The 26,480-nt window shown below is 39.8% G+C and overlaps 1 protein-coding gene across 3 annotated transcripts in view; it reads left to right on the forward strand.

Moving 5' to 3' along the window:
* Positions 1-26,480, forward strand: part of MYO3A (myosin IIIA) — a 191,110-nt gene that overhangs the window by 157,285 nt on the left and 7,345 nt on the right. For all 3 annotated transcript variants that reach the window (XM_089533391.1, XM_089533390.1, XM_089533392.1), the window contains 8 exons: positions 476-681; positions 1,918-2,029; positions 3,825-3,987; positions 5,567-5,653; positions 7,201-7,324; positions 9,673-10,924; positions 12,307-12,445; positions 23,123-23,232. In XM_089533391.1, coding sequence (XP_089389517.1) covers positions 476-681; positions 1,918-2,029; positions 3,825-3,987; positions 5,567-5,653; positions 7,201-7,324; positions 9,673-10,924; positions 12,307-12,445; positions 23,123-23,232 — 2,193 coding nt within the window. The remainder of the gene's footprint in view (positions 1-475; positions 682-1,917; positions 2,030-3,824; positions 3,988-5,566; positions 5,654-7,200; positions 7,325-9,672; positions 10,925-12,306; positions 12,446-23,122; positions 23,233-26,480) is intronic.

The raw sequence follows: 26,480 nt of genomic DNA on the forward strand, positions 1-26,480 counted from the left end.
CAATAAAGTATTCTTTTGCCTGGTATTTTCATCATGAGAACAGTGGAAGTATAATAGTTCCTACTTCTGAGTGTAATTTGGTCAAGTTTAAGTGAGATACATTATGCAGATGCATAAATAATGTGTAATTTCCTATGGTAGTTGTAGGCAGGCCACAATCATTTTCAGTGTAAGGAGCGTAGGTATGAAATACAGTGGAACCTTATTATACGTGGGGGATCCGTTCCAGATCCCTCCGTGTATAAAAAAATCCACCTATGCTTGAGCCCCATTGTTTCCAACAGGGCTCGTGTGCGGCGGCGCAGCAGGTGCGCGCGCTGGCGGCTTTGAGCGCCTATGCTCAAAGCCGCCTATAAAAAGACCGCGTATGCGGAGGCTCCACTGTAGTATAAATTTTACAGAGTTCTTGCTCATGCACGCAAAAGTCAATATATATATTTTTTAAAAACCAAATGTTTCTTATATTTCCTTTCAGTACTCATTAATGGATTTATTATCTAAAATGGTTGTGGGCCAGCCTCACTTTGTTCGTTGCATTAAGCCAAACAATGATCGACAGGCAAACAAGTATGACAGAGAAAAGGTACTGGTACAGCTGCGCTACACTGGCATTCTGGAAACAGCGCGGATTCGGAGGCAGGGTTATTCTCATCGTATCCTCTTTGCTAACTTCATAAAGCGGTATGCCTTTCATAACTGTTATTTTTTAGGCCCAGAGTAACTTGGAAATGTTACTTTTTTAAACTGCATTTCCCAGAATTCCCCAAATTGTATGTTAAGGTAACTTTTCCAAGCTTTGGTTGTAACTGTGATGATCCACACATACAAGATTGTGTTTGGGCATCACAGTCTTCAGTTATTCTGCACAGTTGAACCATATCTTGAGATTTAGAGAAAATGACTCTTGATTCAGGATTTCCACATAAAATCCTTGGGCCCAGAAACAGGAGATATAGGGGAGGGCAATTTTCATGGGCTATCCTGCCAATAAATACATGTATTTACAATCCACCCCCACCTCATTGAACCCCAAGAGAGATTATGAGTCTGAAACATGTCCAGCTGGAGGAATAGAATAGCTTTGGATCTTTCCAATCTGTAGGTGTTATCTGTCCTCTCTCATTTAAGGAACACTCCATTTGGGTACTCTATGCCAGATAGTTTCAGTGGCTTCTGTCCACTATCCTGGGCACAGCAGGAGCTTTTACTTTGGGACAGCATCTCATTTTCTGTTGTTCTCTCTGTTGTCAAAGAGGTGCCAGTGCTCCATTCCAACTTCCTGCAACTATCAGTGGCTGTGTTTTGCTCTTTAATTGTATTTATTTCACTTGGCTTTATTACTAACCATCTTGTCCTTTTTTGTTAGGGAAAAAGGTGAGATACAAAGCTAACAAATATATAGATTAGGGAAAACACACACTCACTACAACGCTTAAAAAGTTAGCTTCAGTATCACTTACTTTCTGTGCAAAATCATTGTGTTAAAAAGATATGTAACTGCTCTCAATATGTTTAATTTTTTGTACACAATTGTTTGCTTTGATGCTGGAGGGAGAGCATTCAGTCATGCCATTCGTCATTTATATTCTGAAGTGGCAGAGTACTATGAGGATAGTACCAAATTGTTTCTCTAAAGGTGTAGATCAGCTCAAATAAATAACAATAAGTAAAAAAATATATTATTATTGATGCTTTGGGACATTTATTTGTTAAATTTGACCTGTTTTTATATGCAACAATGCCTTTGGTTAGCCTTTTAGCTTCGTGTCTAAATGCCATGCATAAAAATTCACAGTGGCTGTCACAGCATTACACTTTAGACTGTACAAAAAAAATCAGATAAATGTTAACTGATCAGTACTAAATGTCTCCTGTGTGTGCAGTACTTAAGAATCAAGGTTTCTTTCCCTCCCTTAGATACTATCTCCTTTGTTACAAATCAAGCGACAACCCTCCTGTCAGCCCTGAAACCTGTGCTGCCATCTTGGAAAAAGCTCAGGTTGATAACTGGATACTGGGGAAAACTAAGGTAATATTTGCAACACTTAGTTCCAGCGTGGTTCATGCTCACATCTCACTCAAAGGAATGGTAATAAATTAATTAATATTATTGTACAATGTGTTTGTGAAACAGTTACTTAGCAAAATATATTCACTGCTAATGCAAGTATAAATGAAGACTTTGTCTTGTTCTTGATATGGATCCAGTACCTAAAAGCATTGATGACTGAGATGTTGTTAGACTGCAGGGTCCACGTGTTACATTATTTGATGTAACTGTGCCTGCCAGAAGACATTTCCCATTATAGCACCTTCCATATGTTTTAGACTACGGTTCCCACTAATGTCACCCAGTATGGCTAAGGAAGATATGACCTGTCAGGGGCATCATCAGGGGGTGTGAGTGATGTGGACCACACCAGGTGACACCTCGGGTGGAGGGAGTGACACCCAGTCAGACCTTCCTCCCATTGCGGGAGGTGTTGTTGTGTGGTATTGCTGCTGGCATCCAGCTCTTCTTCTTCGCTCTTCTGGCTTTCCCAGCTGAGGGAGCCAAGGCAGTGCAGAAGGAGGAATGGGCATACCCCTCTTCTGGCTTCTCCACTGCCCTGGCTCACTGTTGAGGGAGCCAAGGCACAGAAGAAGAAGGGCGAGTACACACTGCTTCCTGCTGCCTTGTTTGCCCAATGCCCGGCCACCCCCCCGTCAGCCCTTTCCAGGACTGAGTGGACAGCAGGCAGATGAGCAAAACAGGGAGAGCAGAGGCCACCAACCCCCTCTTCAGCAGGCCTTTCCAGGCACCTGAACTAGGTGACACCAGCCCCAGTGATGCCACTGGAGTTTGTAACCCAAAATATATGAAGAACGCTAGGTTGAGATAAGCCCCCTTGTCAGTGAGCATGTTCCTATGGCATAATAATAACATTTTCAAAAATCTGGTTTATTCTTAGTGAACTGCAGGTTATTGCTCAGAACCTGTTCTCTTGTTGCTCCTCATTTGAGTGACCATTAAACAGACCAGATTTATTTAGTGTGTTGTTTGAAATAGGTTTTCTGCCTTTTTGTTTCCAAAAACATTGAGAAATCATAAGCTAAGAACGAACTCTGATTTGCAAATCTGACATATGAAAGCAGTGAGAAACAAGGAATCATAGGCCCGGTACATACCTCTGGGAAAAGGCGGGCTGGTGGCAGCCTGTTTGGCTGCAGAGGGACGCTGCAGCAGCCAAGGTGCCCAGCGTCCCTCCACCCCAAAATGAACCCGGAAAAACCGGGTTCTTTTTGCGACAGTGCTGGCACGTCACGAGTGTACCATTGGCGCACTTGTGACATAAGGGATGAGCAGCAACGTGTATACACTGCACATCCCTTATGTAAAAATGGTGGTGCCCATGTGGATGGGATGCCACCATGCTGCTGCTGCTGCTGCTACACTCCCAAACCCTAGTATCAGCACCGCTGCGTGCCTTTTGGAACAGCATGCTCTAAATAGAAGCTCCCTGGTTTGTTTGGCAGCCATTGGAGTAGGGGAAGCAAAGTGAGAGCAAAATGGCTGTATGTGCCAGAAGCAGCTCATACATGTCAAGTCAGAGATGGTCTGTATGTTCACACAGGCATTTTAGCCACCTTGAGGTTAAAGTTCTGTTGTTGCCCTGCAGTTTCTCCTGACCTAAATAGTCCAGGGTTACCAAAAAGATGTTCATTAGTACATCAGATCTTCAACTTATGTCTCTTTTTAACTCTGGAGAGTATAATATTGAGATGTCGTCTATGGAAGAAAGGGTGCAACATGTAGTTGATTTTCCTCTTCTGCTCTTTTTAAGGTGTTTCTCAAGTACTACCATGTAGAACAACTGAATTTAATGCGAAAGGAAACAATCAACAGGATTGTTTTGATTCAAGCATATGTCAGAGGATGGCTTGGTTCAAAAAGATACAAAAAAATAAAGGAGAAAAGGGAAGAAAGTGCAATTAAAGTACAGTCAGGTAATAGTTTGACTTACTTCACTAAATTATGTGAAAATATGGTTCTTGTTTTTGTGTCTGCATGTATGTGTGCAATATGATGATCAGATGTGCTTTAAAAAAAAGATCCCCCGGTTTTAATTATTGTTGCCATATTGTTAAGCTATATGATAACAGTTTTGTTGTTATCCTATATTTTATAATACTGCCAGTTAATTTGATCAGGTATTTTGCTAGAAAGGTACGATAATAATAGCAATAGCAGTAATATAATAGTAGTAGTAATAGTGGCAATGGTGGTGGCAGTAACAGTGGTTGGTGGCAGCTGAATCTTGACTAGGGAGCTTATTGCACAGCTTTAAAAAGCGATTTACCGCTCCCGAATTGATTTCTAATTCATACTGCATCTGGATACTATCGCATGGAGTTGTTTTGCTATCACCAGGCTGCACCTGCCCAGGAGCATCAGCAAAAATCTATGCGATAGTATCCGGATGCAGTCTGAATTAGAAATCAATTTGGGAACGGTAAGTCGCTTTATAAAGCTATGCAATAAGCCTCTTAGACATAGAGTGGGCCCTTGTTATCTGCTGAGGTTTGGCTCTAGGACCTCCTGTGGATAACAAAATCCATGGATGCTCAAGTCCCATTAAATACAATGGGATAGCAAAATAGTGTCCCTTATACAAAATGGCAAAATCAAGGTTTAATATTTGGATTTTACACTTTTTTTGAATATTTTCAAGCCATAGATGCTTGTATCCATGGATTAAAAATCAGTGAATATTGTACAAAGTAAATGCAATGAAAGCAATGGGACATTAGTTGGGAGTAAAATTTACAGCTGAGTTATTCTAAGATAACTTTTAGCATTGTTTCTACGAGGATAAAGTTCTTGCAAAATAAACCAATGTTAAATATAAATTGTTCATGGTGATAATGCTAATTTTTTTGTCAACTGAAGACCATAAGAACTTTAGCTCAGTGTCTTTGGGAGGGAGAAGTAAAGCTTTTCATACTTTAAATAGAATAGAAGACAATTTGACCCCTTAAGCACACTTCATGTTTGATTACTGTTAAAGTAAGCGGCCAATGGAATAATTTTAATATTTTGGTTAGGAATTTGTGGTGGGGAGATCTATATTTTCTGTCACGTTGAACTATTTTCTGCTTTCTTTTCATGTGTTTAGACTGTCACACAACATCTCGTTTATAGCACCTAGTCTAAAGCAGCCATAGGCAACTGCAGAAGGTGGTGACTGCATTTGTTTTTCCTGAATACCCCCCACCCCTCACTGAAGTTGTGGCAGTTATTCCTTTAAACAAAGTGCATGGACCTACTGCATGCTCCTGTGTACCTTGTTTACAAGTAGAATTACAGAGCATGTTTCTACATATAAACAAGACATGCCTTGTTTTAAAGGAAAAGTTGCATCTGGTACCAGGAACAAAATGCTTACATAGTTGCATACAGGCTGCATGGTGTCCAGTCATGATCTCAAGGGTATGTTTTTATAAATTCCAACACATGGCTTACAACCCTAGTTTAGCAAGAGTGTTATAACTGCTTAATTATAAAGTTTTCACCATCTTTCTTTAGCTTACAGGGGATATGTTACTCGCAAAGAATATACTGTTGCAAAGAATGCATACAAAATGGAATTACGCATTACCAGACTTCAGGCTGGTAAGAATTGATGTTTCTTTCTTTCAGGCTTACTTGAAGGCACTTTTGCACAATCAGTATGCGTGGCTACATATGTGGACTAAAGGGAAGACATCTGCAGCTTCTTTTTAAAAGCTGTATCTGTTAAAACTGAGCCATAAGTAACAATGGAACAACAGTTGAAAACCAGGAGTCAATTTAGGATTTAGAACCAGATTGTAAAACTAGAGCTAGGGGTGGACTCATGTTGTCCAGGAAATGTGATAGCCATTCTTCCTGTTGAGGAGTTGCAATGACCATCTTACAGGAGGAAAGTCATCACAATACACAGAAACCTTTATTACCAAGGAAAGGTACCACTGTATAGTCTGGATGGAGAGCCAGCATGGTGTTCTGGTTTGAGGATTGGACTAGGACTTTGGAGACCAGAGTTCAAATTTCTGTTCAGCCATAGAGACCCACTGGGTAACCTCAAGCAAATCACGCTTAGCCTAAGAGGAAGGCAAAGACAATCCCCCTCTGAACAAATCTTGCCAAGAAAACCCCATGATAGGTTCACCTTAGGGTTGCCATAAATCAGAAATTACTTGAAGGCACACAACAACAACATAGTCTTTATAGCTAAACACAAGAAGTAATAGTGGGCAGAGAGCCCATAATCCCAGCACCTTACCACAAGAGGTAGCATTGCATAGACAGCCAAAGAAAGTAGCTCCATCACTCCTGGCGGTTTTCTATCCTATTTGAGAGTGTGCTGATATCCATTGTTGTTGTTGTTTGTTATGTTCCTTCAAGTCATTTCCAACTTATGGAAATCTAAGACAAACCTATCACAGGAGTTTCTTGGCAAGATTTCAGAGGGGGTTTGCCTTTGCCATTCTCTGAGGCTGAAAGAATGGGACTTGCCCAAGGTCACCCACTGGGTTTCCATGGCTAAGCAGGGATTTGAACCTTGAAATCCAGAGTCGTCATTTCTGGAAGCAGGACCAACCATACTGTTAGGCAGAATGAGGCAGCCAGCTTTGGTGGCGAATGCTGAGGGGAAGGAATTAATGTGACAAGCTGTTGCAGGACAGGACTTTATTTGCCAACATACATTTATCCCTCTGCTTTCTAAGCCACCTTGCTTCCTCCATATGCAGGTGGAACGTATTGCTACTATTGATGTAAGACTGAATTGCCATTCTGGTTGGCTTCCATATGGAGAATGGGGTGCCATCTTACCTGTCACTTCAGATAGTAAAATAACTTGGGATGATCCTTTCCAGAGGTTGGAGGAATTGTGATCCTTGCGGGAAACATATCTTAGAAAGAAGCCCATGTAGTTTTATGATTATGTAAGACAAAATCATTTGATGGTTGCACCTTGCAGTTTCCTTGGGTTACATTTTTCTTATTTCTGAGCAATATGGCTACTGCCACACTGGATAGGGATAATATGACTTGTAACCCAGCACATCTTCAGGACATTCAGTTAGGGTAGTCTGACATAACCTCTCTATATGTTCATAACCCTACTATTAGAAACTGGTTTGTGGCAGTTTTTTTCTTCTTGTTATATATGTTAGTTGCAAGAGGATACTTAATCAGAAAGAAGATAAAGGATGAAAAAGATGCAAATAATAAAGCAGCAACAAAAATTCAGTCTCACTACAGAGGATACAGGGAGAGAAAGAGTTTCAGAAGAAAAAGGTACTGGTTTTTTTTGTTATTGTTGTTGCAATTGTTCTATTAAATGCCATCTCTTTCTGCAATAAACTACATTGAGAAAGCATCAGTATATCCCCATGACAAACTGCACTTCTTAAGGATGGAAAATTAATATAAGTTTTGTTTTCTTCAGAAGTTTCATGGATTTCTGTATAATTTCCACTATAACATCCTGAAAGCAAATAAATACAATTCATAAGTAACTGTTTTCTCCATGTCAGATCTGAAAAGATTTTTCGTGCCTCTGAGACTGTGTGTTGTATTTCTGACTCCCATCTTATGTGGAACCAAATATATCTTTTAAAAAGTAATTATTGGATATTATCCAGTTATTAAGAGTCTATCCAGCATGGGAAAATACGGAAAAGAAAATAATGTTGAATAGTTTCCTTTACAGGTGCTCAGTCTGGAGTCTACAGAAGAAACAAGAGACACATTTCAATAAGTTAAAAAGATGGTTGTTTATTGGTAGAAAAGCACAATGTGTTTCAGGCTCTGGGTGCTCTTAAGCCCTTCTTTGGGGGAGCTACTTAAAATCAAATTTCAGACAAGATCTGGCGCCTTTAGGGTATTTAGGCCCCAGAGCAAATACACCTGCACCCATTCATACATTTGTTCAAGCCAGTTGCCACTACTAACTTCCTTCCTACGTGGGGGGATGACAACAAGCAGTCCTTGTTGTCCAGATGTATACATATTGAATCTATGGTTTGTTTATTTGCTTGTTTGCTGTACTTCTAAATGTACCTGAGCATGATTGTTCATGTATGGATAATGATCATGTGCTACAAATTACAATGATACCAGGCTCCTCCAGATGAGTCAAATCTGTCAGGAGGTTGTGGTATTTTTTCTTGTCATTTCTGAATTTTTAAAAACTATCCAAATGATGTTTCTGTTGCTCCCAACTATTTTCTGACTTTTGCTGGCAACTCTGACAACATTTTATTCCCCTACACCTCCATGGGTTTATTTTTAAATTCAAGAACAAAAAATACCTTTTGCTCCTTTCTCACATTTATTTATGAATTACAGCACTTTGGTACTTTTGCTCTATCACACTAACTTTGAAAAGAATTTAAACATTGGAGGGGAGGGGTATACTTTAAACCATTAAACAACCTCAGCAAACCAGGCCTCAGTTTTGCCAAACCTTTGGAAGAGGCCTAGTTCAGATCCAAGAAATCGCTACAATCAGTAGAATAGATGAGTAAATGCAGAGGCAACAACGTGCTTGTCTACATGGATGATTTACCCCCAAACTTCTCCCAGGCTCACTGCATCCTGCTTACATGACACAAAGCCAAACCCCAAATTGAGTCTGGACTGTCTTTATGACACCTGCATCCAATTCAGGGCTTCCTCACCCAACTCTCATTTAAATAATTCAAGAGTGGGTTTTCCACTATCTTTGCAGCAATGGCAGTGGCTGCCTCTTCATGCATGGTTCCTGCCAATTGCCCAGCTGCAGGTGTGAATTGCTCTGAGGTCAGAACGAGGCACTCAGTGTTGATAGCGTTCTGACCTCAGCAGCTATGCTGGGCAAATAGAGCCTGTATGGGAAGGCAGCTCCCATTATTTACTGCAAGAGCCAAAAACCTTCAGTAAAAAAGATCAGGTAATGGAGGAATTGGTTGTGGGTTTTTTTTGTGTTTTTTTTTGGGGGGGGGGGGGTTCAAGGCCAGTATAATCCAGAGACAGCCCAAAAAGTTATGGCAATTGTAGACATGTCCAACTAGTGGCAAAATTGAAGGAGCTATATTGCAACAAGTCACAATTCTTTAGATGAGTCAAGAAGAGCCCACTATCAGCTACACTGATACTGTGAGCCACTTCCTTGAGCTAATCATAGCTTTCCTTCCACAGTGCATTCCACCACATGTATTGGCCAAATTTTCAGGTGTCCTTTTATCAGGAGCCACACACCCCCATCTGCAAATGAAAATTGGTTTAAAAAATCCTAGTATCAGCTCTGCTAAATAATAATTTAAACTCTTACAGTAGCATATAAGTGAACTAGCCCAGTTGACTTCAACAAGACTGTACTAATTTGAGTGACTTTTCACTTGTGTTGAGTGCCTTTTAAATTATCTGAAATGAGTAGTCTTTGAGTTACTGAAGAATGCTGCTGTACAGAAATGTGTATCTTCATTTTTCAGACCCTGTTTCCTGCTGAAAGCAACAAAAAAACCTAATCTTTCGCTATTGTTTTCATTTTTGAAACATTTATCATATTGACATTTTAATGCATAAACATTGCCCTGAGTGGTCTTGTAAGGTTACAGTATCTGTCTCTTATAATATCGCCTAATAGAATATGCCTTTTACAGGGAATCGTTCCTCAGGAAGGAGCAGACTGAAGTGGCAGCTAACCCAGGTGAAAAGGAAAAAAATCAAATTCCAGAGGATGGGAGTGAGACAACTGTCATGCAAAACTCTCTGTCTCATACTGAAGAGGTAGCTGCTATTATACTTCAGAGTAATTACCGGGGTTACCGAGAACGTAAAAAGTTCAAGGAACAGTGTGAGAAAAAAGGTGATGGACATGTTGCACAGAGCTCCCTTCTAGAGGCTGAAGACAGTTCAGCTCTTGTACAAAATACATCTCGTACTGAAGAGGAAGCTGCTGTTGTCCTTCAGAGTAACTACCGGGGTTACCGAGAGCGTAAAAAGTTCAAGGGGCGGTACAAAAAAATGGCAGGTGCAGATGAGGATCAGAGCACTTCTTCAGAGGTTGAGGGTGGTACAGCTGTTGTCCCAAACTCCCCTCCTCAATCTGAAGAGGAAGCTGCTATTATCCTTCAAAGCAACTACCGGGGTTACAGAGAACGTAAAAGGATAAGACAACAGTGCTGCAAGAATATGGTGGAGACTGAAACATCTTCAACTCAGAGTCTCCAATTGGCTGAAAGTACAGCATCAGAAATGGAAGCAGGAATGGACCAAAAAGATGCTATACTTTCTCAGAACATCCTCTGCTTGGATCAAAAGGCACCAGAGGAGAATAAAGAGATGCTTCACAGGGGAAGAAGTTCTTCACTGAAGCAAAAGCCTCCTGAGGATGACAAAAAACAGGCCAGTTCCAGCCGCTCTTCTAAGAAAGCATCTATCAAAAAAGTGGCTGAAGCTAGCCAGCAGCAGACTCCTCAGGAAAGAAGAGGTACAAATGAGAAAAATCAACCCCCCATTGTTCTGTGTGATAGTCACCTGGAGAGACGGTCTCTGAAATACAGCCAGCCAGTTCCCAGCGAAAACAAAGCAAACATAAGGAAAGACTCCCTGAGAGGTTCTCAAAAACATATTGAAGCCAGCAAGCCAGCCTTAGGAGACAAAGAAAAGGCAGCATTAGTCATTCAGAGTAATTACAGAGGATACCGAAGAAGAGGACAGCTCAGGAAAGAAGGGAAATTGCTTTGTGAAAATCAAGACAGAGCCCACAATGAGCTGAACGGTGATGGACAAAGTAAAAGTCCTGGCTGGAAGACAACAAAAGAGAAGCATAGCCCCAGCACCCAGGTTGGGGGCCTAAGGAAGGAGGACCCAGAGAAGGAAAAGTCTGATTTGGCAGCTTTTTCCAGACAGGTAAGTTGCTGAGAGTACCCTTCCCCAACACTCTCTCCAAGGTGTGTTGTACTGCATCACCCATCATCCCCAACTGTGTCTATGTGGGATGGTGAATGGGTGTGACCCAACATTTCTGGAAGGTACCACCTTGGAAGAGTCTAGTTAGAGACTTTGTGCCAGCCTGTAGGTGCAGTGAGGGCTGAGAGTCTGGACGCTCCAAGCCCTCACCGCACTGCCCGGGCGCTATCTTGGCGTGTGCCCATTTATTCGGTACACACCATGATGACACTCATTGTGTGCAGCACCTAAACAGTGCTGCGCACAAGGGGCATCATCATGGCGCACAAGCGCAGCTATGGCACCCCTTCCAGGACCTGCCCAGAATTAGGTTCTTTTTGATCTCTCCAGAGGCTGCAACGTGTGGTTGCTGCGGCCTACTTCTGGGGCAAAAATGGGTGGCGTTTAGCTGCCCATCTGTACAGCCCCTAAATTAATTTCCATTGCTCTGTATGAGCACAGTTTTTATTAAATGCTAATTCCCTGAAAATGAGAGCCAGTGTGATGTAGTAGTTTGAATGTTTCACTGGGATTCTGATTAACCAGAGTTCAAATCCCTGCTTAGCCACAGAAATCCACTGGATAATCTTGGACAAGTTATACTCTATGTCTAGGAGGAAGGCAATGGAAAATGTTCTCTAAATTGCTAAGACCCTATGATAGGGTTGCCCTAAATCAGAGTCAATTTGCAAACACTTAACAACAGCAGCAATGAAAATTAATGTGGTTTTAGGAGACACTTTTTTAAAATGCCAACATTTGGCAGTCTTTTCCCCACAAGGTTAGAGGGGCATAATCTTTGTTTTCAAATGCCTACTAAAAGTATCTGTATCCATACATTCCTCTCTCAACAATTGTTTTTGTTGCTCTTGTTTTATTTTGACTGCAGAACATTTTAATATTTTTAAATTATTTATTACTTTGTGGTCCGTTTAATTGTTTCCATACTAATTTGTACTTACTTTCAGTGCAAACCCCTGAGATATCTTATGAAAACATTAATTCCTTTGAATGTATAATGAAAAACCTGGTTCACTTTAAGGCCACAATCCAGTGGGATTTGCTTGACCTCTCCATTTCCCAGCCTCCTTGAGCAGGATGTTAGAGTTTCCAATGGGCTGCAGGAGAAAAGGGGAGTTGCCAATTCTGACAGAAGCCACAGGAAACAGTAGAAATGCTCCATTTGTTTCTGGTCAAAGCATTTATGGAGCTTTTCATGATATCTGTAAAAGCAGAATTCTCTGTAACATTAGGAGTTGGTTCATACTCTTATTAAAATCATTGTTCTCTTCTGCTGATTGGCGTTTGAACATGATTTTGTTTCTTTCCCCCCCCCCCTCTAGATATCAAAATTATCAGAAGACTATTTGGTGCTGCAGCAGAAATTGAATGAAATGATTCTCTCACATCAGCTAAGACCTGTGATGCTCTCCAAAGACAAGCAAACAAATGGCCACCTTTCTCCTAGTGTGTGTGAGTCAGGTAAAAATAACTCTCATTATGGAAAGACATTATTAATTTGATTCAATGGAACACTGTGCAACCACAGGTGCCTTGATTATGGGGTAGGACAACAAGGTGGGTAACCTGTGGCCATCCAGAGGTGATTGGACTGTGGCTGCTATCATCCCAACCATTGGCTGTTGTTAGGTAAGTAGGGTTTATGGGAACTGTAATCCAACAACATCTGGAGTGTTTGGTGTGTTTGGATTAGCTCTGAGGTAGTGTTCCATATTTTGGCAAGATAGCGGGTGTCATTTTTTTTTTTACACTAGTACAACTCTACATCATATAATTAATGCAGTGGAAATCTTTCAGAGGCTATCCAATCTAACTTCTAGTCCAAAAGGCAAGATCATCCACAGTCTATTTTTCAAATGTGTTTAAAGTGCAACACAGACCATAACATGTCCCCTGGCAGGTACATGTAGGTGGATGTCTTCAGAGGAAAAACCACAGATCATTCTAGCAAGCAAGTAAAGACACATTTCATAGAGGAAGTTAACTAGACCTACAGGAAGCTTCCTTCCTGACCCAATCCCAGCTTCAATATTGATCAAATTGTAAACAAAACAAATCTAGATAGCAATGCATCATGCAAGTAACTATTTACATATAATGAAACAGTTGCTGAGTCTCTCTTATCCAGAATTCCAAAATACAAAATATTCCAAAAGCCAAAACTTCTTTCATGAGTGGCTAAGATAGTGACACTTTGCTTTCCGATGGTTCAGTGTACACAAACTTTGTTTCGTACACAAACTTTTAAGATATTGTACAAAATTACCTTCAGGCTTTATGTGTAAAGTGTATATAAAATATAAATGAATTTTGTGTTTAGACTTGGGTCCCATCTCATTATGTTTGTATATTCACATACAGGTATTCCAAAATCCAAAAAATAAAAATACAATCCAAAATCCAAAACATGTCTGATCCCAAGCATTTTAGATAAGGAATACTTAACCTGTAATTCTATTTTCCTAGTAACAAAGACACAAATAAGTTACATCTGAAGAAGTAGACTGGAGTACAAAAATGTTTATGCCAAATTTGGCTAATTTTAAAGGGCACAAAATTTCTTCCTTTTTATCATATTGAAACAAAGTAGCCCAGCTATCTGTTTGAAACGAAGTTATATTACGTTTGTAACATAGCAAGGGGTAATTTCCTTTTGTGGTGTAACTTACATCCTTTTAGATTTTCTTCAATAATTATAGGTGTAGTAAAAAATCTAAGTAAAAACAACTGTTATATTTGTATAAGAAAAAAAAGTTACATTTGAAAATGTAACTCTACTGGTAAAAAAAAGTACTCAGAGGGCTAGGAACATAATTTGTGGGTTTGGACTCCAAAAGCAATCAGTACCTTAATTGTGCTGGACCTACTTTATCTGAAAATAACGAAGTTACTGAGCTAAACATTACTAAATCCAAGGGAGTTTTCTTACAGCCAAAGGACCTATAATTATTTGAACAATTTATTGGAGAGGAAAGTTGGATTTATATGCTAAATTCAAGCAATGAGAGAAAACCCAAATTTACAGCTTGATCTTACATTCATTGGTGCCATTTATATTCCACCTCATTGTTCCTAACAATAAAACATTAAAACACCATAATAATCAGGATAATGAAAAGAAACCAGTTCCAGCTTTTTCTAAAGGCAGCATCTGATAGTAGAACACCTCAGAGAAATACACAAAGTCAGTCATTCAAGAGATCTAAAATCAAGTGGATTCAAGAATAATAGAAGAAAGATAAACCGGAAAACGGTGCTTTTGTGCCTATTCTGTTAACTATTCTTTGGTCTCTGTGTTTCTGAAAGTAAGGCTTGTGTGTGAGAGGGGGAACAGAAAGCCCCCCTCTATAATTTTTCCACAATCCTTCATCTTAGTACTATCCATGTGCGCTTGTTTATGCATTAATGTCATTAAGCTGTATTTTGGTAAAAGTTAATATGAGGCCTGACAGCATGTCTTACCTAATATGTATTAACTGTTCAGAGATTAACATGGGAAATAGCAAATGCCTGTCTTTTCAGAATACATATGAGAGATGTAAAATAATCTATGACTGGATGTACATTTCCTTTACTTTCTATTCATATATGATGAAAAGTGGAAGAAGGTAACTCAGGTATTTAGTACCTCCAAAGCCTAAGGATTGTATAATTGTATGAAACACTTCCCTGGTGAACAAAGCTAGTCCAAAACATTATGCTGCCTCAACTAAAGGACAGTATTGTGCTCTCTGCCCATTCCACATATGGGGACCAATTAGATGGGCTGGTGAATCTTTCTTCAACATTCATCCACTGTATCTGAGGGAGCAAGCTAGTTTAGGTGGCTAGGACATGCCATAGAGCCTACAAGGCTTTGCCCTTCAATGCAGGGAACAGCAGAGGTTCAGGATAAACAAACAAGGTTTCTTGCTACTTCTGTCCCCTGGCATCAGTTGCCCCAGGCAGTCACCTGCCCCTGTCTAATATGAGAGCTGATTCTGTTGGTGAGTTCATATTTGCAGGTCTGGTGAGTTTAATAGTAGTGGTAATTAAATGGCCTACATTGTATTCCCCCCAACATTGATCCTGTGGAACTATTTGTATGGGCCCAGTGTCAAGTCATGGCATAGAGGTTTGAATGTTGGGCTATGACTGTAGAGACCAAGGTTCCCTGTTCAGCAATGAAAGCCACTGGGTGACCTTGGGTAAATAACATGCTCTCAGCCTCAGGGGGAGGCAATGGCAAACCTCCTCTGAACAAATCTTGCCAAGAAGAACCCATAATAGTTTTTCTCTAGGGTCACCATAAGTCGGAAATGACTTGAAGGCACATGACAACAACAATGTCCAGCTATTCACCAAATTTATACCATTTATGTTCAAGTAAAATGTAGTTGTCGGTTACGTTCTGTTTAATTCTGTTCACACAACTCAAAGATAACTTTATTATTTACAGTGTTCTAAATTTCCAAGAAAAGAAATATTTGAAATATGTTCCAGATGTAAACCACAAACTTTAGTTTCTGCTTAGCTTAGACTTGGTGTATTAGGCTCAAACAGGTTTGCATCCCAATTCTATCAACATGATTTAAAGAAGCACATTGGTTTCAGTGGGTTTTCTTCCAATTTAGTTTGCTTTGATCACAACCAGACAGTCCACTGAGCTCAATGGCACATCCTGGGTAGTAAGTGGGCTTAAACTCTTGGGCTTCAATAATAAAACAATTAATTCAAAAGTAAACCCAACTAAACTTGAGAATCGCATGCTTAGGCCTGGACCAATCAGTGAGGGCTACACCAATTTAAATTGCCCATTTGTTCCCAACTTGAGGGTCAAGTTAACTTTTACTTTTAATGCATAATTTTGAACTATATCTTTTTGTTTTCTTAAGGAATTTATAGACATATGGTGGGGGGAATATTGGAGGATGTACTGCACAGAAAGAGTTAGGGGCCCTTTCACACTATACAATTAGTGTTGTGATTCTATGTAAAGTGTCCTGGCTGCATCCTATGGAATCCTGGCCTTTGTAGTTTAGTGTGGCACTGGACTTCTCTGGCTGACACCCAACTGCCAATCCCAGGATTCCATAGGATGCAGCCATGACACTTAAAATGTAATCATTAATGCCAAAATTATGTAGTGTAAAATGGCTCTAAATTTATTCCTTCCCTCCACAACTGTGTTTTTCCTTTTCCAAATCCCATTTTATATCACACTGAACAATGCTGTTACTGCTTACAAATGACTAACTCCCTGAGGCGCACAAGAAAAATGAAAAGCTAGAATTTTAGAAGGTTAAATAAAAGGGGTGGAAAATAATGACACTCTCTTCAAAACAATTATTTAAAAAGGGCATCTAGATCTTTTTTAAAAAAAACTTCATTGCTCAATATGCATTTATTTAACAAAGGAGAAACTGCCCCAGAGTTGAATGAAATCACTTTTGGATTGCAGATATCTATCACATTAATTACATGTATTTTTGAAAAGGACAAAGGGAACAGTTTTCATTCACCACACAGAAACTGAGAGGGAGGGTTTACACAGTGCACAGGGAGGGTAAGTTTATCCTTTTTCTAGCCAGTCATCCCCATACCCCAAACTACCACAGAATGTGGCTAGGAATATTAGGCCCGGTACAGACAGGCATGAAGCCGCGTGGCAGCGCTAATTCTAGGGTTCCAGACAGCACAGCAACCGCACGGTCCGTAACCCTAGAACATGCTGCTGCCGTCATCAACCAACGGGGGCCGCCATGATGACGTGTGTGATGTGCAGCATCTACACGTCACGCAGAGGAAGCAGTGTCATAGGACGACATCGCAGCCCTAATGATGCCGCAAAGAAGAAGCTGCTCTACACAGCCACGCCAATGATCTAGAGGAGAAAGAGGCTGCCCCTTTCTCCTCTTTAGTGCCAGGGTGCACTGGGCGCCTAAGGCGCAAGGGCATCCCTTTTCTAGGCCAAAGAGCCCCTTCTCTTTGGCCTGGAAAAACACCGGATTTGGGCTGCCAGTGAGGTTGTCCTGGCCCCAATCCAGCCAAAAAGGGGCAGGTGCAGGCCGCCCCTTTGTGGCGGTCTGTACTGGACCTTACTTTAAAATTTCAGTGGTGCCTGAGTGAACTTTCCATAGAAACTCACACTGCTACCCACTGGGAGCCACATTATACCCCTGACAGAGGACTTTAGAGGACTAACTCCAAGGCAGATGTACCCAAATTTTTGGACAATATTTTTTCCCCTGAAAAATATCCACCCTCAATTTTTGAAAATATTTTGATGGAATGTTTGGATGTTTGCCCACCCTGAGATTAAAGCTGAAATTGCTCAAGTTCCAGCCCAACACTCTTTACGACTGGACTATAGTATCTCTCAGTAGTCCCAGTAGAGCCTCTTAATCACAACACAGCCTCATTTATCATGGTCATCAATGAAAAAAGATGTCAGCGTTCAGTGTTCACTTGATTTTTGCATACAGTCAGCCCTCCATATCACAATTCTGTATCTATGGATTCAACTATCCATGGCTTGAAATATTTTTTAAAATATATATACATTAAAACAGGAGATCTTGATTTTGCCATTTTATATAAGGGACACAAGTTTACTATGCCATTGTATTTAATGGGACTTAAGCATCCATGGATTTTAGCATCCACAGGGCATCCTGGTACCAAACTCCAGAGAATACCAAGGGCCCACTGTATGTGTTGATATTTGTCTGATATTCAATTCAAACCCTAAGGATAAGCAAGCCAGAATCTCATTGTTGTGTGTCTTCAAGTCGTTTCTGACTCCTGGAGACCCTAAAGTAAGCCTGTCATGGGGTTTTCTTGGTGATTTGTTCAGAGGATGTTAGCCATTGCCTTCCCCTGAGGCTGAGGTCATGTTACCTGCCAAAGGTCACTCAGTGGGTTTCATGTCCAAGCAGGGTATCGAACCCCTGTCTCCAGAGTAATAGTCCAGCATTCAAACCACTATGCCATGCAGAATTTCTAGTTCTTGTTTAAATATATTTGGTCAGTCTGCATGAGTTCACTGCTTGTAAACAATGTATCTGTGTATTCCAAAATTGCCAGAAGTTATAATGCTCTGTAACAGTACTTCATCATTATTTCTGAAAAAGACCAGGATTATAACTGCTAGCAGTTCCAAAATATATGCTGTAGCTCTTACAACATAGGATAGACGACTCTTATTTTGCATGATTGGGTCCCTACCTGGCAGTAGAGTGATCATATCCTGTTATAGATTAAAAATACTGCAGTGAAAGCTATTGATTATTCAGGATCAGTGACTAAAATGGAATTGTTTTTTAAAAAAATAATAAAGTAAATAAGATGTTTTCCTCCAGCACTGTTTCTGTTTCCTCAGCCATGCCATCTGTCAGAGGCAAAGACTTACCTCATAAATAGAGTCTTAATTAGAAAGAGGCATATCTTTTTTCCTCTTCTTTAGGAAGCAGTGATTCTGGAGAGGAAATTTCCTGCCAATATGCATCATTGTGGTTCTCATTTCCAGTAAAGGCATCAGTGAATGGCATTAACTGCTAATCTTTTGTTTTTCTTTAAATCATTTGGCGTGTCTATTTACATGATTGTTCTAATAGTCCACGTGATAATTGAACACATTTCCTTCCTCTTCACTTGTGCAGTGTGTCATCTTACAGCTGTGATATGGGAATCCAAAAATAGTACTTTGTATGCCAAACAGGCATGCTTGTCTGCCTTTAGCTATGAATAGACCAACATTATTCATTTCTGACAGCCCACATTGCTTCCAGCAGTTAACTTTTGATTCTAGCTATATTTCCTGTAGATTATTTTTGTTGGCCACCCAAGGTGAAAGGTTAGTAAGAAAACAGGCTGATATGTTGTGACCAAGAATTTAATGTTTTGGGAAACATCATTTTTAAGAAAAGAGAAGGCTCAGGATATTGTTATCCTATGCTCTGGTGACTGGGACACATCCATCATGCCATGATATTGGCTTGAAGATTCCATATATACAATTGCCATTTTCCTGCAATCTGACCCTGTGATCTGAAGATTCCATTCACATGGAGCCACAAAATGTTAAGAGTTGGAAGGGACCATGAGGACTGTCTATTCCAACCCATGCAGGAATGTACAACTAAAGCACTCCTGAAATATGCCCATCCAACCTCTGCTTGAAGATGGCCAAACATAGAGTCTGCCACCCTCTAAAACCCTCTATGCCATTGTTGAACAATACATTTTTTTTAAAAAAAAAAGCTCTTCCTAATGTTTAGCTGGAATCTTTTTCCATGTAATTCAGATCCATTGGCAGACTCTCCATGTTTGGCTGTCTTCAAGCAGAGGTTGGATGGGCAAATTTCAGGAGTGCTTTAGTTGTACAATCCTGCATGGGTTTTAGTCTCTGGAGCAGCAGAAAACAAGTTTGCTCCATCTTCTACAAACTACATGGAGATACCTACTATTTAAAACAAACCAGTTTCTTATTTTGTCTGAATATGATTACCCATGTCTAGAATAAACTACATCAACACATAGGATATCAAACCATGGTGATATCTCTATTTGTTAACTGCTAACAATTTATTCATACTTTCAAGATGGGCCTTGAAAGTAAGCTTTGGGTTTTTTCCCTCTCAAGTGCAAAGGAGAGGGAAAGGAAACTGGCTCACCAAATTCACACACGATTCATGTATGTATGTATGTATGTATGTATGTGTATACGTACACACGCGTACAGTATACATACTGATACAGTGAAACAATTTTAGATGAGATTCTAATCTGACTCTGCATATTTCCTTTAAATGGAAGACTGCTGTGTATTTTCTTTTAGTGTAGAAAATGAATTAATTGCATTGAGATTTCATTGTCTGTAGCAAATTGACTGCACCTTCGTATAGAAAAGGACCATTGTTCTTCAGGAAACAAAATGTTAGAGAGATAATTTTGCATTCATTAAATTAGGGCCCATCTGCATTTCAAATAAGCTAAAACAATAAATGTATTCATTACTCAACTATATTGTAAATTAACATTATTCCTTTTGGTCCTCCAATATATCTGTGACCTTTCCAAGGCATTATTTATCACATGTAACAAAGCAAAAGTTATACAGCTAATTGTGCTGGTACTTACACTGATGTATTGCTGATCGTTTCTGATTATAAATGCTTGTGCCACTTTCTTAATTAAAATGGTATTATGATGGTGGTAGAACAGCATTTTCCTTACCACCAGGGATAACAAGCTTCTGCGAGACATCAGAGCAAATTTTTCATTTTCCTGTCCATATAGGTCATCTCAAGGTGAATGCAGTAAATAGCTGTGGATGGAACAGGCTGTTCCCATGAGCAAGTTCTTTAGCATGTAACATTTATTTTAGATGAATGGGTTAGGCAAAGGTGGCATATCTGCCCCAATGAAACTATAAAGTGGACCTCAGAGCTCGTATAACAATGGCCTACTTCACACCACTGTTGGAGGATCACTTTGCTAGAAATGAAGTCTTGTGGAGAATAATGAAAAAAGCTGGGTATATTTAGCCTGGAGAAGGGAAAATAAAGCAGTGGGATGGGACACTATTCAAATACTGAAATTATGCTGGCAAAAAAGGAAAACCCTTTGCAGCCCACATGGAGTAGTTGTGTTCCCCTTTGTTCCAGAGGGCAGAGATTGAATCAGTGAGTGGAGAGGTTCATGGGAAATAGATTTTAGCTAAATGCAGAATAAACTTCTTAAATGAATGAGATGAAGAGACAGTGGAACAGAGTGCCACCAGACTTGGTGGGCTCTTCTTTGTTGGAGATGCTTCTTGGAGGTGGAGGTATTAGACATGGAGATGCTGAAATTGTATCCAGCATTTAAGGCCTTTGATCAGGAAGTTGGATTAGATGGCCTCCAAAGTACCTTCCAGCTCTTGTGTAAATGAATGGTCCATGCAAGAAAAAAATATTCATGTCTACATAGAAAAGGATAAATCAAAAGAAAAACCATCATAACCCCTAATAACCTACAAACGAAGTTTCCCCTTGCTGGACATTTCCTACAAACTCTTTGCAAGATTGTGGTCTCTGTTGTGATATACTAGAGCTTTGTCAATTTGTTTATGTAATATTATACCTTTTACTTCTTTAACATTACATACCTGCTTTTGTTTAGTAGTTACATAGAAAATAAGACATCAAGGAGGAAAGTCCTCATCTAAAACCTTCCCTCACATTCTGGTTTTCTGTGTGTAGCAATCTTTGGGGTGTAGGGGACATTCCCCTTACCATCTGAAGTTGCACAGCTCAGAGAGAGGTTTATCCCCTCAGTAAGAATTAGTTCCATTTGTGTGGTTATGAAATGATGGTGGATTCCATATTTTATTTTCAGATTGGAATGCTTAGATCCCCATCACTATGTACAAAACAAAGCTTTGCTATTAGCCTCCAAGAGGTTTTCTCATTGGGCAGACAAATTAGAATGGCCACAACTGAAGTTTCCCATTAGCTATAGGTTTTCAGCCTAACATATTAAAGCACTTCTAGCTATTCTAAACTGCTTAAGGGAGAAAAGTATGGAAGTTGGAGGGTTGTAACTGTCAGCTAGAGCTAAACATCAAAAGGTTGCATTGGGAAACAGTGACTGTATTCCTGTACTGGGTTTGTGTGGTGTAAACTCTACATGCAGAGCCGTACACTGTGTTACAAGGCTTTTGTGCTGAGTAGCAGAATTGCACAACTGAATGTGCAACCAAAAAAAATGCTATTGCCAATTTAAGCCAAAAATGCACATCTGCATGCGCAACGATACCACATGGCACAACTCATTTGAACTGAATACAAATGTTGTGAAATCAGACAAAATGTTCTATTGTTTTGCACGTGTAACATCCCAATCAGGAAAACAGGGAGACCACACTAGACATGGAATGATTCAATCAATAAAGCCACAGCCCTGAGTTTATAACACCTGAGAGGGCAGCAGAGATCTTAGAGGTCTTTCATTCATAAGTCTAAGATGACTTTACAGCAAATAACACTAACAAAGCTCTCAACAGGATTTAAACCCATGATCTCCAGAATTCCCCAGCCCTCATAGCCATGGGAGATTCTGGATGTTGTAGTCCAGGAAAGGAGCTTTTGAGACCCTGGATTGGAGTGTATTGGCAAGATTGTGAGAGAATCTTTTGAGACAAATTTCCTCAAGCCTCTTCTGAATTTCAAGGTTAATTATTTGCTGCACTGATACACCAGCTTTCTGCCAATGTACGTTTACAATTTAAAATACAACAAAATTAAAAGTACAAGAGACAAAACAATTTTAAATGTATATCCTGCTTTTCTGCTTTGTATATTCACAAGTGTAATGCTTTGGTTTAAAACTACACCATAAAACAGAGATCTCCCAAACAAACATGCAACAGATAAAAATTCACAATTGAGTCTACAGAGCATAAAAGCAATCTTATGGATAGTTACCTGGGAGTAAGCTCTATGGAACTCAGTGCTGCTTATTTCTGATTGCATACTTGTAAAATGCATCAAGCTTTACCAAAAGCTCTCCAGATAGCTAAAAGCTGCCCTTTAGCTTTTAATTAGAAATGCAAACAATCTAGCAAAAAAAATGTTCCTGCTTAAACTACTAGCACTAGAGCTAGGAGGGTACATCAGTTACTATGGTGACAGTGGATTATGTCATCTCTTTTACTCTGAAGGGGGAAAAACCTTTTGAGATGTTTTCTCCCTTCGTCACATCACTGGCTGTTCCTGCATCCCCTGATTTGGCTAAGCAATTGGCTGGCAGGTTATAAGTGGATTTGTGGGATGTAAAATACATAAACATGAGCTGAGATGGTAGTTGTATGGAAGTGAGGTTGCTCCCGAAAAATTAGGAGTCAGGGGAGTATTTCATTGCCTGCCAAGTGTTTTGCAATCTTTGGAATGAATTGATGGATGAATTTATTTTTACACATAATAGTGACCATGGGATCCCTATAGTGAGCTAGTCATCTTGTATATTTTTGATGGCATTTCTAGGTCTCAAAAATATGTGCATCATTACTACCTCTAAGAGCTTATTGTATGACAAAGTATCTCTCTCATGTAAAACAAATGCATTTTCTTCTTTCTTTAACAAGGATGCTTTTTGCCTTGTGATTCTCTCTTGCAGCTGCCGCCAAACCAGAGGATGCTCAGCCTGTGCAGAGAAGCCCAAGGAGACCCCAGAAACCTAAGACACTGAACAACCCTGAAGATTCTACATATTATAGTCTTATACATGTAAGCTGAGTGGGGACCATTTGGGGGAGCCTAAAGGAGTTTAGAGCCCATCTTCCAGAAGTGGATGGGGCAGAGGCAACATCAAAACAGAATAGCCAGATGTAATCCTTTCTAATTTAGACATTTCATCATCAAGAGCACAAAGCTAGATCAGGACTGTGCCAGGACCTGAGACCTAGGAATGACCTCTTGTGATATCACAAGAAGCAGGCAATGGTGATATTACAAGAGGCAGCTCCTGGTGAATCCATTAAGCATGTTATATTAGGCATCAACCACAGTGGTACTAAACATGCTATTTAAATAAAAAGCATCAAGTCTAATGAATGAGGAAAATATATATACGAGCAGCTTTCAAGGCAGAGCTCTTACCCTGGGGTTTTCCCCTTGCCCTGTGGAATAGAGAAATGTGACAACCCTATACAAATCACAGCTCAGGTCTAAGGTGTCTCTATTCAGAAATATGTCCCAGTGTAACAGCTTTCAAACATGCAAAACACAGCTCACTTCTTTGTATCTCTAGAGTAAGCCCCAGTGCACCAACTTACTGGGCTGCAAAGCACTGTCCGGTTCCAAAAAACAGTTTCCAAGGCTGCAAAGCACTGCTCAGCTCCTGCCATGACATACATTGTCAAATGATATGATTCAAACTGTTCACTTTTATATATTGCTCATAGTTAATTTATAACAGGCAGTTCTTATTCAAGACTACTGGGTTTATAGGCCTAAGTGAGTCTATTGTGAATTTTTGGTCTAATTACGTACTCCATTGACATCAATACAACTAAGCTGTCATTTTCAAAAGTATCAGATTTGTACCCTAAGAACAGCAACTCTGTTTCTGTTACATTCCTATAACTTTTCCATAAATTCAGGGAAATTGTCCAAGAGAAAAAAATATTCTAGGTATCTCCTTGTAATTCTTTCCCTGTAAGGTCATGTATTCTTAAAAACTTTCAAATTCTGACCCCAGACCTAATAAAAGGAAAGAACTGGGGAAAGGTTGATCAGATGTGTCAAAAGGAAATGGGAAAAGCTGTTTTCCTTGGTTCCTCTTAAGAGCAATTAAGCCCACTTGCTAGTGGCATATGCATATTATTGACCTACTTAGCAGCAGGTGACAGAGTACATTTGCTTAGTCAGACTGCTGCTTTTGCTGGCACACAACCAAAATTATAGCAGGGTTTTTTTAAAGGGAGGACTAAACAATTTAACTAAGACATAAAGTGAATGCTTTTTCAGATCTCTCTGCTCCCTCTTTCTTGTAACATCTATGACAATAAATTTGTGATGTGATATCTTTACATTGTGTGTTTACCCCCTCCAGAGAGTCAGGAAGGTAAGGCCATGGAGAAGAGATCAAAAGCGTAACAGTGTTGTTACATACCTTGTAATGCCTTATACTTTGTGGCACAATAGACATTCTAAAAATGAGAGGAATAAAGAGATACAGAGTGATAGTGGCAGCTTTATGTCTCTTGTAATAGTCAGTTGACACAGTTGGCATTTACAAAACTGGAGTAGTAAGTAAGTAACAGCAAGAAGGTTTGCATCTATGGCTTCCTTCAAAGTGTGTCTGATGATTTGAATAGCCTGTTCTTCAACCTCTTTGGCATGTTCAGGCAAATCACATGTTTTGGTTGCACTGAATGCTGTGGAATTCAAAGCTGGACAATGAGGAAAGCAGATAGGAAAATAATTATGTGTAAATATAAAATCATTAAGTACTCCATGGCACTGTCATTGGCTACAGGTAAGGATGGGGCAGGCTGTCAGTTTTTATTTCTTCTAAACTCAATTTTTTTTAAGTGGCAAGTTCATTTTGTCCTGAATTTATCAAATATACACAAATTGCAAATTTCTTCAAATCTTTGAAGCTTTAACTGAAATGACATTTTGCACCATCCACCCTGTACAAATTCAACTGTTGTGGTTGTGTGTCTTCAAGTCACTTCCAACATCACAGGGTTTTCTTGTCAAGATTTGTCCAAAAGGGATTTACCATTGCCTTCCTCTAAGTATGATTGGCTCAGGGGATGTCCATCGCTGAGCAAGGATTTGAACCCTGGCCTCCCAGACCCTTAGTCCAATACTCAAACTACTACACCACTCTACTTTGAATTCAATAGATCCAGCTATTCTTAGTGTGGAAGAGATCATATTGTTCATGCCTACCACATAAGTGTTAAAAATGAGGAGCCCCTCTGAAAGAAGGAGTTGGAAATTATAATTCAGCACCAACATGGCTGATGATACATAGCAATTCAAAGCCAAACTTTCAACTTTCCATTTGCTTCTTTCTTTACCCCACTGATTTTTTTTACTGGAGCAAAGGTCTGGTGTGCAGGAATAAGAAAAGGCATACGTTGACCTTCATTTATACCATAGTGATGTTGAGGCATTTTCTAGGGGCACAATAATGTTATGAACCAGTGAACATATATTTAAGTATGTCCAACTTCAGCGTTATCTAATTTCAAAATGGGTAATCTTAAAATTGCCTAAATACCCTATAGGCATCAGATCTTTTTTATCTTAGAAGGTAAGCAGAGTCAAAGACTGGGAAGTACTTGGATGGGAGACCACCAGTGAATACGTGGTGCTGCAGGCTATATTTCACAGGAAGGAACTAGCAAAACCACTGGTGAATTGACAAAACCACATATTTCCTATATGAAATCTATGGGGTTGCCATATGTTGAGAAAGGCATATTATCTTAAGATCGTTACCTTAGGCCCTTTTATCCACTGCAAGTCAGGGGAACCTGAATCATTGTTATACTGATGAGCTATCTTCCTGGCCCCCAATCTTGCTTCATACACTGTAGACTAGAGCAAGAGTGGCCAAATCCCCAAAGTCAGGGGGGCTGCACTGCTGCTGCTACTACAGTTCTTGAGTTTCTTCCTATCACTGAAGGTGCCACCAAACTTCAGCAACAAATGTGTTGGCTCTCCATCATTCTAGAAGATGTCAGAGCATCCTTCTATGCCATAGAGTGCTTCCAAACTGCAGAAAATAGTGTCTTTCTTTTCTAGAAATGAAAGAAGGTAAAACCATGAAGGATTCTGTAGCACCATTTTATTGATGGTGAAGTAGCACTGGCAACGAGTGACTGCAAAAATGGCCTTGGACTACATATTACCACTTCTTTGTAGAGCAGAATAATCGTATTTGCTCTAGAATCTAGCAATGTATTGTAACCAGATTCTAATCTCTCACATGATGGGAGGTAACTGGTGACTCATGT

The sequence above is a fragment of the Sceloporus occidentalis genome, unplaced genomic scaffold (assembly GCF_023333645.1).
Source record: "Sceloporus occidentalis isolate IW3139 unplaced genomic scaffold, rSceOcc1.0.p SCAF_7, whole genome shotgun sequence".
Classification (NCBI taxonomy): domain Eukaryota; kingdom Metazoa; phylum Chordata; class Lepidosauria; order Squamata; family Phrynosomatidae; genus Sceloporus; species Sceloporus occidentalis.